General features: G+C 61.1%; 10 protein-coding genes across 10 annotated transcripts; 4 read left to right on the top strand and 6 right to left on the bottom strand.

The window, feature by feature from the left end:
- Positions 1-66: 66 nt before the first annotated feature.
- OT_ostta04g03840 (YL1 nuclear) lies at positions 67-1,281 on the top strand (the record flags this gene model as incomplete). The annotated part of the gene is made up of 1 exon (XM_022984563.1): positions 67-1,281. One exon carries the CDS (start codon positions 67-69, stop codon positions 1,279-1,281), a length of 1,215 nt encoding a protein of 404 aa, XP_022838820.1.
- Positions 1,282-1,472: 191 nt separating this feature from the next.
- Positions 1,473-2,159, bottom strand: OT_ostta04g03830 (unnamed product; the record flags this gene model as incomplete). The annotated part of the gene is made up of 1 exon (XM_022984562.1): positions 1,473-2,159. The coding sequence occupies one exon, from the start codon at positions 2,157-2,159 to the stop codon at positions 1,473-1,475; it is 687 nt and encodes a 228-aa protein (XP_022838819.1).
- Positions 2,160-2,379: 220 nt separating this feature from the next.
- On the bottom strand, positions 2,380-3,417 carry OT_ostta04g03820 (unnamed product; the record flags this gene model as incomplete). The annotated part of the gene is made up of 1 exon (XM_003078871.2): positions 2,380-3,417. The coding sequence occupies one exon, from the start codon at positions 3,415-3,417 to the stop codon at positions 2,380-2,382; it is 1,038 nt and encodes a 345-aa protein (XP_003078919.2).
- A 190-nt stretch (positions 3,418-3,607) lies between these two features.
- Positions 3,608-4,624, top strand: OT_ostta04g03810 (Band 7 protein; the record flags this gene model as incomplete). Its single annotated transcript, XM_003078870.1, has 2 exons — positions 3,608-3,661; positions 3,791-4,624. 2 exons carry the CDS (start codon positions 3,608-3,610, stop codon positions 4,622-4,624), a joined length of 888 nt encoding a protein of 295 aa, XP_003078918.1.
- Positions 4,625-4,717: 93 nt separating this feature from the next.
- Positions 4,718-7,114, bottom strand: OT_ostta04g03800 (Pyrophosphate-energised proton pump; the record flags this gene model as incomplete). The annotated part of the gene is made up of 1 exon (XM_022984561.1): positions 4,718-7,114. One exon carries the CDS (start codon positions 7,112-7,114, stop codon positions 4,718-4,720), a length of 2,397 nt encoding a protein of 798 aa, XP_022838818.1.
- Positions 7,115-7,314: 200 nt separating this feature from the next.
- OT_ostta04g03790 (Ribonuclease P/MRP protein subunit) lies at positions 7,315-7,785 on the top strand (the record flags this gene model as incomplete). Its single annotated transcript, XM_003078868.1, has 1 exon — positions 7,315-7,785. The coding sequence occupies one exon, from the start codon at positions 7,315-7,317 to the stop codon at positions 7,783-7,785; it is 471 nt and encodes a 156-aa protein (XP_003078916.1).
- A 120-nt stretch (positions 7,786-7,905) lies between these two features.
- On the bottom strand, positions 7,906-8,847 carry OT_ostta04g03780 (unnamed product; the record flags this gene model as incomplete). The annotated part of the gene is made up of 1 exon (XM_003078867.1): positions 7,906-8,847. One exon carries the CDS (start codon positions 8,845-8,847, stop codon positions 7,906-7,908), a length of 942 nt encoding a protein of 313 aa, XP_003078915.1.
- Positions 8,848-8,985: 138 nt separating this feature from the next.
- Positions 8,986-9,462, bottom strand: OT_ostta04g03770 (HSP20-like chaperone; the record flags this gene model as incomplete). The annotated part of the gene is made up of 1 exon (XM_003078866.1): positions 8,986-9,462. One exon carries the CDS (start codon positions 9,460-9,462, stop codon positions 8,986-8,988), a length of 477 nt encoding a protein of 158 aa, XP_003078914.1.
- Positions 9,463-9,917: 455 nt separating this feature from the next.
- OT_ostta04g03760 (Carbon-nitrogen hydrolase) lies at positions 9,918-10,922 on the top strand (the record flags this gene model as incomplete). The annotated part of the gene is made up of 1 exon (XM_003078865.2): positions 9,918-10,922. One exon carries the CDS (start codon positions 9,918-9,920, stop codon positions 10,920-10,922), a length of 1,005 nt encoding a protein of 334 aa, XP_003078913.2.
- Positions 10,923-11,063: 141 nt separating this feature from the next.
- Positions 11,064-11,681, bottom strand: OT_ostta04g03750 (Acyl-CoA N-acyltransferase; the record flags this gene model as incomplete). The annotated part of the gene is made up of 1 exon (XM_022984560.1): positions 11,064-11,681. The coding sequence occupies one exon, from the start codon at positions 11,679-11,681 to the stop codon at positions 11,064-11,066; it is 618 nt and encodes a 205-aa protein (XP_022838817.1).
- Between the last annotated feature and the right edge of the window lie 235 nt (positions 11,682-11,916).

Below are 11,916 nucleotides of genomic sequence, written 5' to 3'. Positions count from 1 at the left end.
GCGCGCGCGCGAGGCGTGGAACCCGCGCGAGCGATCGAACGCGCGTCGTCGCGCGCGCGTCGCGTCATGCGCGCCGACGCCGACGCCGAGTACGTCTCCGCGCTCCCGAATCGCTCGACGCGCGGGACGCGCATGCGCGCGCTCCTCGAGGACGAAGACGACGCGGACGAAGCGTTCTGGTCGCAAGACGCGTTCGCGGACGAGAGCGGGGACGAGGCGTACGCGAGCGAGAGCGAGGAGGAGGATGTCGTGGATGCGGATTTTCACGACGACGAGAGCTCGGAGAGCGAGGGCGAGGTGCGCGTCGAGCGCGAGCGACGGGCGAAGACGCTCAAGGCGCCGGAACGGAGGGATGGTGGACGCGCGGGGGGTGGGGCGCGCGTGGGGGCGGTGCGCGAGGTGAACGAGGTGGGGGGGTCGCGTCGGGACGCGACGGCGGAGCGCGCGCGCGCGGCGGTCGCGGCGGCGGATGTGGAAATCAGAAAGTCGAAGCGGTCGACGGCGCAAGCGATATTGGAGCGGAGTGAGAAGATGCGAAAGGAGCGAGAGGCGAAACCGACGACGGAGAGAGAGCGAATTGTGTACGTGATGCCGTCGCAGGAGCAGCTCATGGAGGAGACAAAGGTCACCGAGTACTACAACTTGCTCGATCTCGAGCGGTTGCTCACGCTGGAGGCGGAGATGAAGAAGAAGGCACCGACGACGGGCAAGAAATACGAGGGTCCGTCGCTGATTTATCGGAGCTCTTCGAAGGTTGACGGAGGCGCGTCGACGATCGAGCTCGCGCGCGGCGCCGAGCCGCCGGCGCCGCTGCGACGAGACGAAGCCAAGCCGGTGCCTGTGAAACCGAGCGTGTGCGTCATCACGGGGTTACCGGCGAAGTATAAGGATCCGGTGACCGGGATGCCGTACGCTACGTTGGATGCGTTTAAGAAGGTTCGAGCAAAGTATCCGCCGCTTCCGCCAAAGGTGAAACTGGCGCCGATCGAGCCAGAGCCGATTGAGGTGGAGGAGAAACCGACGGTGGTGTTCGAGGAGCCAACAGACGCGTTCGCGGTACCGGGGATGAAACCGGCGAAGACTGCGGAGGCGAAGAAGCGAAAAGGAAAGCCTTCGGCGTCAAAGCTATCGACGGCGCCCGCGAAGACGCTCAAGGAAGAACCCGAGGACGAAGTGTTCGCGACGCGTGAGGATGACGACATCATGGCGGAGGAAGACTTCATGGGTACGGATTCCATGGCGGACATGATGGCGGAGGAGGACGTCGACGATGGATTTTGAGAAGCTGAGTGGCTCACGAGTAGCATTTGACGATACGATATCGCCGAAACCAAACGCCTCACTCCTCGACGTGCCCCATGCCCCGCATGCGCTCCCGATGTGTCAAACGTCTATCACGGTCCCGCACGTTCCGACGCGCGTGACGATCTCAACGATGATCACACTGGACAGGATTCGATACACGGCTTTGATTACAATATGGGTCGACATCGACGTACACAATTTTGTTCCTTTACGATACTCATGGAAACGTTACGATCGATCAACCCTTCAGCTTGAGAGCCTCGAGCTTCTCTAATAACGTCCCCATGGATGACAATATCGAGTTTTTGCGAGTCGTGCAGGGATTGAAGCTCGCGAAACACCTTGTGGCGTTTCCGAGTTTCACTTTCTCTCACGGGCGAGACGCTGTGCAAAAGTTTCTCCGCACGATCGCACCCGCGACGCTTCATGCGCATCAATTCACGCTGCACGTTTTCTGGATTGGCGTTCTCATCGTCCGATGTGGCGGTATACCGCTCGGGTGCGCTCCAGCCATCGAGCGCCGCGTCGCTGAAACGCTCGGCGCGCCGACGAGAGTACTCAACGCGCGCGGGCGTGGACTCGCGCGACGCCGAGCGATCCACGTCATTCGACCACACACAAGCCTCATCGGAGGCATCAAAGCGGAGCTCGCGAGCGAGCGCGCGGGATGGCTCGCGTGCGACACGACGTGAGTCCGGTCGCGCGCGCTGCGCCGCGGAACGCGTCTCCGGAAAGCGCGCGGTCGGACTCACGGCTCGAACGCGCGATGCGGGGCTAACTCGTGGGCAGCGCGTCGTCAAATTGAAGTCAGATTCATTTAGCGACGTTCGCACGGTGTCGTCAAAGTCGTGCATGCCTCGTTCTGAGGAGAAAAGTGCTACGAGGCGTGTGTTCTCGTCGCGCGAGACAGCTCGGAGACGGTTCAAGCGACGCGCGCGAACGCGAGACGTCGTCGCGATGAGATTGGAGTCGCGGACGCGCGGCGACTGGGAATATTGATGATTAAATAATGAATACGTTGGTGAAAGCGTATGCCGCGCGCGCGATCGCGTCGACGTGAGACGGTCGCGTCGATCACGCGGGCGAGCCGCTGCCACACATGACAAACTTGGCCAGAGTGGAGTTTCCAGCCTTCATGTAACATTCGGCGAGACGTTGATTCACCGTGGCCGATTCGATCTCACCCGCGGCGACTTGGTCGAGCAAGAGCTCTGCCTCTTCTCTGGCGAGCTGCTTTTCGCTCTTTGGTCCGTCGAACGCGGCGGCGTTCGGACCGCGTCTCGTTTCGAGCACCTCCTTAATCTCCGTCACCGTCTTCCCGGACCAACCCGCGAGATCCAGCATGCGCTTGATCGTTTTATCGCCTCCAACCGTCGCCCACGGCGTTTGGAGCGCGTTCCTCGCCGCGTCACGCGCCTCCTCGCCGCGTCCCAAATCGTTGTATAAATCAGCCACGAACGCGTGCGACGATCCCCACTCCCCGAACGTCGACTTGTACAGATCGCACGTGATGAGCGCCGACTGCACATCGTCGCGTTTCAAATGTCTGCGAACCAATCCCTCCATGGACGACGGAAACTTTCCGATTTGCGTCGTCACGTACACGTCGAACTCCTTCCCGCTCGTCTTAAACGCGCCGTGGTTATGCAAACTCACCCCAACCGCCCCCGCCGCGGCCGCCACCACCGTTTCCGTCTCATCGCTCCTCCACTCCTCCTCCACGATCGCTCGATGCACGTACTCGCTCGCGTTTCTCCCCAACAACTCCAAGTGTCGTCCCTCGCCCGCGACCCGCACCACGCTCGCGCAATCCTCCTCCCCCTTGACGTACAACCCAATCGTCACCCCCTCCACCGGGTCCACGGCGAGCGGGACGACCAACGGATGGATCCCGCGTCGCGCGCGCGGCTCCACCAGCGTCATTCCCTGCGCCTCGAGCACGCGAAGCACGCTCGCGAGCTCGGGCGGCGCCCGCGCGTTCGCCGCGTCTCGCACGTACGCCGCGTGCGCGTCACCGTCTCGCAGCGCACGGGACGGGAGCGCGGGTCCACGTCCACGTCTCGCGCCCGTCCGCGCCGTCGCGGGGCATCGCGCGAGGGACGACGCGCGCATGATGAGTGCGGGGCGCGCGCGAATGCGATGGGGTCGTCGCGACGTGGCGAGACGTAGACTGTTTGCACACACACGTCGTCGTATACTGTTTGCGCACACACCGGGTGCGCGTCGACAGTCGCCACGTGGCGAGAAATATCGACACGCGCGAGACCCCGCGACGCCGCGCGCACACGTCGACGCGCGCGCCATGGCGCCCACCGGATGCTGCTGCTTCACGTGCGTGCCCACCGGGACCGTGCAGGTGCGTGATGGCGACGACGACGGCCGTGGACGGACGTGGGACGCGCGATGACGTGCGCGATGACGTTCGATTGCGCGGGACGGCGCGTGAAGACTGACGACGCGTCGTGCAATCCGTCGCCGCGCGTAGGTTATTCAACAGTGTGGGAAGTTTGCGTTCTTCGCGCGCGAGGGATGCCACTTCGTGAACCCGTTCACGGGACAGGCGGTGGCGGGCGCGCTGTCGACGCGCGTGCAATCGCTCGACGTGAGCGTGGAGACGAAGACCAAGGATAACGTGTTCGTGATGATCGTCGTGAGCACGCAGTATCAAGTGCTCGCGGGGGAGGAGAAGCGCTTGTACGACGCGTTCTATAAACTCACGGACTCTCGGGCGCAGATTCGATCGTACGTGTTCGACGTCGTGCGCTCGACGGTGCCCAGGATCAAGTTGGACGACGTCTTCGAGTCCAAGGAGGAGATCGCGATGAGCGTCAAGGAGTTGCTGAGTAAATCGATGAATGAGTTCGGTTATCAGATTTTGAATACCCTCGTAACGGATATCGCGCCGGACGCGCGAGTGAAGCAGGCGATGAACGAGATCAACGCGGCGCAGCGCGCGCGCGTCGCGGCGCAGGACCGCGCCGAGGCGGACAAGATCATGGTCGTCAAGGCGGCTGAGGCCGACGCCGAATCTAAGTACTTGGCGGGTACCGGTATGGCGCGTCAGCGTCAGGCCATTATCGCCGGTCTTCGCGAATCCGTCGTCGATTTCCAAGAGTCCGTTGACGGCATCTCGAGCAAGGACGTGTTGGAGATGATGATGATGACGCAATACTTCGACACGATGAAGGAAGTCGGTACGACGCAAGGTAACTCGACCATTTTCGTCCCGTCCGGTCCGGGTGCCGTCGCGGAGGCTTCGCAATCGATCCGCATGGGTCTGATGCAGGGCCAAGCGGCGGTCAACAATATGCGTCATTAATCACGGACAAATTTCTGTACAGATATGTCGCTCTCGCAATGTCAAACGTTTTATTTTAATTCAAACCTGACCTTTTTCTTTAAAACTTGCATTCTATGCTCGGGTGGAATCAATGAACATCGGTGCCATCACAAGCGTGATCGTGGCGAGCATTTTGATGAGGACATGAATCGACGGTCCAGCGGTGTCCTTGAAGGGATCGCCGACGGTGTCGCCCGACACCGCGGCCTTGTGCGCTTCGCTTCCCTTACCACCGTGCGCCCCTGTCTCGATATATTTCTTCGCGTTATCCCACGCCCCACCGGCGGTGTTGAGGAACAACGCCATCAAAATACCAGCCACGGTGGCAAACATCAAGAACGCGGCGACGCACTTCACGCCGAGTAACTCTTGCCCCGTCGCGACGCCCAAATTTTTGAAAATCACTCCCACGGCCACGGGGCTGAGCACGGCGAGCGCCCCGGGTCGCACCATCTCACGAAGGGCGCTCGCGGCGACGATTGCGACGCATCGCGCGTAATCTGGCTTCTCCTCGCCAGTCATGATCCCGGGTCGTTCTGAGAACTGTCGGCGGACCTCTCTCACCACCTCTTGCGCGGATCTTCCGACGGCGGTGATGGACCAGGCAGAGAACAAGTACACGAGCGCCGCTCCGAGTAAACCAGCGACGAAGACCTCCGGAATGGCGATGTCGACTTGATCGAACGGCTTACCCGTGAATGCGCTCACCTCGTCCATGAAGGCGGAGAAGAGAAGGAAGGACGCCAAGGCGGCTGATCCGATGGCGTATCCCTTTGTCGTCGCCTTTGTCGTGTTTCCAACGGCATCGAGCTCGTCGCAGATCTCTCGGACGCTTTCCGGTTGCTCCGACATCTCAACGATCCCTCCAGCGTTGTCCGCGATCGGGCCAAACACGTCCATGGTGAGCACGTACGCCGCGGTGGACAACATGCCCATCGTCGCCACGGCGGTGCCGAACAAACCGCCGATTGGCGTGCCCTGGGCGTTGACGATCCCACTCGAGTTCCCGCACCAGAAAGCGCTGATGATCGCGATGGAGATCACGATCACGGGAGCTGCAGTCGACTCCATCCCGACGCCGACACCGGCGATGATGTTCGTGCCGTGCCCTGTGGTGGAGGCTTCCGCGATCACGCGAACCGGCGGGAACTGATGATCGGTGTAATACTGCGCAATGAAGACAAACGCGTACGCGCACGCGATGCCAATCAAGCCGCAGAGGTAAAAGTAGAACCACGCCCCAGGATACTTGGCCGAGGCAAGCATAATGCGACACGCGAGGCCGAAGCCGACGACCGCAAGTGAGATGGAGACGTTATATCCGCCCTTGAGCACCTTGTACGGATCCTCGCGACGAGTGGACGTCTCGCTGATGGACATGATCCCGCACGCGCTCACAATGCAATCCATAGCATGGATGACGAGCGGGAACATGATAAATCCAGTGGCATCGTCAATACCCGCGCTCTTGGACATGGTGGCGCCCAAAATCATGGCGGAGATGACCTCAGCGGCGATGGATTCAAAGAGATCGGCGCCTCGCGCGGAGCAATCGCCGACGTTGTCGCCGACCAAATCCGCGATCGTCGCCGGGTTCCTTGGATCGTCCTCCGGGATCCCTTGCTCAACCTTACCCACCAAATCGGCCCCGACATCTGCGGCCTTGGTGTAAATACCTCCGCCCAACTGTGCAAAGAGGGCGACGAAGGAGGCGCCGAAACCGTATCCAACGAGCATGAGAGGTATCTCGTGCACGCTCATCCCACCCGGCGATCCGACGGAGAACAGGAACGAATAAAGCGCAAAGAGAACCGTCACCCCCATCACGGTCATGCCGACCACGATGAGCGCGGCAAACCCACCGGCGCGAAGCGCCACTGTGAGCGCCTCGCGCGCGCCGTGCCTCGCGCTCGACGCCACGCGCACATTTGCCCGGACGCTCACCCACATCCCCACGTACCCGCTCACCCCGCTACACAAAGCACCGCTAATGAAGCTCACCGTGGTCAAAAGTGCCATGGAAAACGCCCCGACACCAGCCTCTTGCTGCTCGCGCGTCGTCGCTCGAAACAGATACGTGAAGAAAATTGCGCCCGCCACGCCCACCGCCAGTCTCGAAATCAACCCGTACTGCGTCGTAAAGAACCCATCGGCGCCGTCCCTGATCGCATCACTCACCGCTCGCATGTCCTCGCTCCCCTCGTCCAGGCGCATGACCCAGTTCGCCAGGTGCGCCGCGAACGCGAGCGACGCCGCGCACGCGACGAACACCCACGCCGCGGTCCAACTGCATCGTAACGCCAACAAAAAGCACACCGCCGCCGCCACCGCCAGGATCTGCTTCGTTCGCATCGGGTCACGCGCGTAGAACGCGTGCGCGCGCGACGTCACGCTGTTCGGCCGAGCCGTGAACGCGCGCGAGGAGGCATCGCTCCTCGATCCACCGAGCATTCCGCCCTCGACGTCCATCGCGTCGCTGTTCGACCGCGAACGCGAGTGCGCCGATCCACGTTCGACGAGATCACTCCTCGACCGTCCGCGTTGCATCGACCGTCGACGATGGCGCGCGAGAGGCGCCGGCGTGGACGTGTGACGCGCGCGCGTGGGATTAAATTCCTCATCGCGATCGAGCGTCCTCCGCGGTGCGTCGCAGTGCGCCGCGCGCGTCGATGGTTCGGTTTAAGAATCGATACCTCGTCGTTCGCGTCGTCGCCAACGACGGACGCGCGCTGGACGACGGGCGAGAGGCGTCGTCGACGAAGGCGCAGAGATCGGTGCTCGAGACTTTACGAGCGAGCGTGCGCGAGTGTTTCGGCGACGTCGGCGCCGGTCGGAGCGCGCAATCGCTCGGCGTGAAGTATTGCGACGGTTTCACGGGCGTGTGCGTCGTTCGGTGCGATCGCGAGCGGGCGAGGGAGGTGCGAGGGGCGTGCGCGACGACGCGAGAGGTGGGCGGACGCGCGTGCGCGATGGAGGTGCGGCACGTCGGTGGGACGTGCGCGAGCGCCAAAGAGGCGTGCGTGAGGATCGTTAGGGATGTGTTGGAAGAGATGGTGCAGTCGGGGCGAGTGAAGACGGCGGAATTGGAGGGATTGGTGGAGGCTCGGAGACGGGTGGTGGCGTCTTCGGTGACGAATTGACCAGACGTCGCGTCGAACGGAGGGAGAAGGTAGTGTAGGGACGGGTCTGATGGCTCATCGCTTGTACAGTAACTACGGAAGATTTGTATTTCAATCGCGCGGCGAGTTTCTACCGCGGCGTCATTCGTTTCTCTTGCGTCGCGACGTCTCGAGCGACGGCCAACATTTGATGAGGAACGGACATAACGCGCGACGAATAAACGATTTCGTCGCGTCTGCGGTATTTTTCATCGCCTTGGCTGGCACGCGTAAGTATCCTGACCGGTCGATGGCATAGAGTGACCACGCGGGCGACCACTCGAGCGAGGACGCGGCGCACGCCGCTCGATCGACAAACTCGTCTCGCTTATCGGATCGACATTTGACGAACGCGTCTCTCCACGTCGATGCAATCGATCGCTGCTCATTCGCCATCTTCCTACTCAAACGCAAGCGTTCCAAGAGAACGACCTTTTCTTCGCTAAGATGGTCGATCGCCTTTTTTTGGAACTCGATGAGCGTAACCGGGTGCACGAATGGCGCGGGCAGATTGGAGAGACCTCTTAGCGCCAACGATTCCACCACTCGCAACGGTGACGTGGCGCGCCGGTAAAAGACGAATATCGTCACCAACCGTGCGATGACGAACGTGAACGCGATCGCAGCGCTCGCTCCGATCAGCAAGCTCATTCGAGAGTAACTCTTCTTCAACTCGCTCTCGACATCGTGGACGGTTCGCGTGGTCGCCGTATCCGACAACTCCACCAGAATCTTCTCCGTCGACGCTATCGTCGACGCGTGCGAGTGCGTCTTCAATGTATTCTCTGCGTGCGCCATCCACTTCTCTGCGCGCTCGCCCGACTCCGCGTCGACGCCAATCGCTTCGTCTCGAGAGTCGTCGCCCGACGAGAGCCTGAAGCGCGAGAGAGGCGCGTCGCCTCTGCTCGTGCCGTCCTCTTCTACTCTCGGCCAGTTCCTCGCCATCAACCGAATCGAATGACTTTGTATCGCACTGATCTCTTCTTCCAGCGCGTCGAAGTCGTCATCTGAGACGTCCATGACGGATGGGCACTCGACCGGCATCGTCCGCGCACGTCGTCTTCTGAGGCGCCGAGAGCGCGCGATCAAACATCGATCGTGTCGACCGCCCGGCGTCGTCCAACATCAACACAGTGAAACGTGAACGATGTACGACCAACAACGCGCGGATCCATCGTCGCTCTACGCGCCGACGCCGCCCATAAACGTAGACGCGTCCGGAGGCGGTTTGTCAAACGTCGCGTCGCTGAAATCAAATCCTGGATTCTCCCTCTGGAACCTCTCGAGCATCAAGCGCCTCGAATCCGCCTCACACTCTTCTTTATTCGCGCTCGCGCGGTGCGCCTCGAACGGTGCGCTCCAAGATTTCCCTCTGATGACTTTTGCGAGCTCGCACCGCAGCTCGCCGTCCTCCAGCGTCCACACGCTCTCATCCGGCCTGACCGTCTCCGCGAGCGCGTGCTCCAAGTACGGCGGGTTTCCGGCGATGCCAACGCGCAGCGTGGATTTCCCGATCGCCACGTCGAGATCGCGCGCGCGCGTTCCCGGCGGCACCGCGACGTACACGGTGACATCCTCCAGCGTCTGCTCCCACTCGTACGCGACGCGACCGTCTGGAAGAAGGTGCGCGCGACGACCGACGGGGGCGATCTTATCCATCGCGGGCGGCTCGAGGGCGCGAGGGCTCGAGGCGTCGCGGCGCGCGAGACACTGCGGCGGGCTGGTTTCACATTTGTTATTACATTTCCGCGCGGCTCGAGCCCGCCGCGATCAGAGCACGGTGGAATCGTTGGACATGACGTACCCTGCGTGGGCGAGCGCGCACGCGATCGCACCTGCGAAGGCGCGATCGCGCGTCGCCGGCCGGTGCCTGAGGGAGACTCTGTTCAGAGGCAAGAGCGGCGCGTAGAGGAACGGGACGACTGAGTCATGATTGGTCACGTTACCCCCTCCCCAAACGTCTGCTGTATGTAGCGAAATCCGAAAAGTTTTCGCGACTTTTCGCGAAAAGTCCTCCGTTCCTCTCTCCTTTCCTCACTTGTCGACCCATGTCACGCCATGGCGATATCTCATCCTCCCCCGACACCGTCGGTGTGTGCGTCTTTCAATATAAAATGCCTCGTCTACACACGCACGAAGAGGTCATGTCCAACGTCGATGCCATTTGCGATGTCGTTCGAGGCGTCAAACGCGGTTTACCAGGCATGGATTTAATAATCTTTCCAGAATATTCAACGATGGGGATTATGTACGACAAAACAGAATGTCTAGCTACGGCGCAAACGATCCCAGGACCTGCGACGGATAAATTTTGTGCGGTATGTAAAGAAGTTGGCGTATGGGGCGTTTTTTCAATCACCGGGGAGGTCAATGATAGCTCTGTCAAGGGAAAGGCGCCGTACAACGCGTTGGTGCTCGTCGACGACCAAGGGGCAATTGTTCAAAAGTATCGAAAAATTATGCCTTGGTGTCCCATCGAGGGCTGGTACCCGGGAGATAGAGTGTATGTCTCTAGAGGCCCGAAAGGGATGAAGATATCTTTGATAATTTGTGATGATGGGAACTATCCTGAAATTTGGCGAGAGTGCGCGACACAGGGCGCCGAGTTGGTGGTTCGATGTCAAGGGTACATGTATCCCGCAAAAGAGCAACAAATCATGATGGCGAAATGTATGGCTTGGTGTAACGGGATCTACGTCGCGGTGGCCAACGCCTCTGGATTTGACGGCGTGTATTCTTACTTTGGACACTCCTGCATCGTCGCCGCAGACGGCCGAACGCTCGGCGAATGCGGCACAGAGGAGAACTCGATGAATTACGCGCAGCTTTCAATTTCGGCGATTCGAGACGCTCGAGCCAACGATCAATCGCAAAACCATCTCTTCAAGCTTCTGCATCGAGGGTATACCGGCGTTTACGCCAGCGGTGATGGAGACAAGGGTGTTGCCAAATGTCCATTCGAGTTCTACGATACCTGGGTACGCAATCCGGAACTCGCCAGAGCGCAAATCGAAACATTGACGCGGTCCACCATTGGCGTCGCGTGTTGTCCAGTGAACGGAATCCCGAGACCCGAACTCGCCGAACACGATCCACAGATGGAAGAATGCTTACGTTGACAGTACCGGGTATTGTACTACTCGCCCGGGTGACCCATCAGATGGTGTATCGATTTTGTAAATATTTACCGGTACCGGTACCAAATCCTTAATTGGCTTTACAAATCAACACTCAACATGCCCGCACGTCGCACGATTGAATCACGATTTTTCCTCGAGACGTCTCGCCTCGTGTGCGTCGTACGATTGAACCCGCACGCGCGACCACCGATCTTGAAACCTCGAATGCACCTCCCCCGTGCGCGCGTCTCGAGCCGGCAAAGTCAGCGTCTTCTCGCGAAAAATCTCGCTCGACGACCGCTCGACGTATCCCAAACCGGCGAACAAGTTCAGCGACGCCGCGTTATCGAACCCAATCTTCGCCACGAACGTCGTGACCCCCAACACGACCGCCCCGTACGCCATGAACACCTCCAACGCCTCTCTCGCGTACCCCTTTCGTCGCATCGACCGTTCACCAATCATGCACTCGATCTCCGCCGCGCCCGCGTCATCGTGGTCGACGCCGAAGAAAAAATTAACATCCCCAACCATCTCCCGCGTCCGCGCGTCGCGAACGATGAACGTGCACTTCGTCTCATCCCTCGCCCACTGCTCGCACATCGCGTACTCCTCCGCCAGCGTCAACCGTTCGCTCGCCGTCGCTCGCAGCGTGTCCTCGTCAGACATCCATTCGTGATACCGCTCGACGTGCGCGCGTCGATACGGGCACAGCTCCACGACCGCGCTCGCGAGCAGCGCGTCCGCGTTCGCCCGCATCGCCGCGCGCGCGCCCGTCGCTCGCGCGCGCGCGCGCGCGCCGCGGTGTCACGAATTCATGTCGACGCGCACCGTCGTGTGGGCGAACAGTCTGCGTCGAGGTCTTCGTCCGGTCGACACGCGCGTCCTCGCGTCGACGTCGCGTCCGCGCGTCGTCACCACCGCGCGCGTCGTCTCGCGCGTCCGCGGCGGCGTCGGGCGCGCGTTCGCGTCTCGCGAACGGCGCGCACGCGCG

Source organism: Ostreococcus tauri, assembly GCF_000214015.3.
Source record: "Ostreococcus tauri WGS project CAID00000000 data, contig chromosome 04, whole genome shotgun sequence".
Lineage (NCBI taxonomy): Eukaryota > Viridiplantae > Chlorophyta > Mamiellophyceae > Mamiellales > Bathycoccaceae > Ostreococcus > Ostreococcus tauri.
The sequence above is the reverse complement of the archived record's forward strand: the minus strand, read 5'-3'. Positions and strand labels throughout refer to the sequence as shown.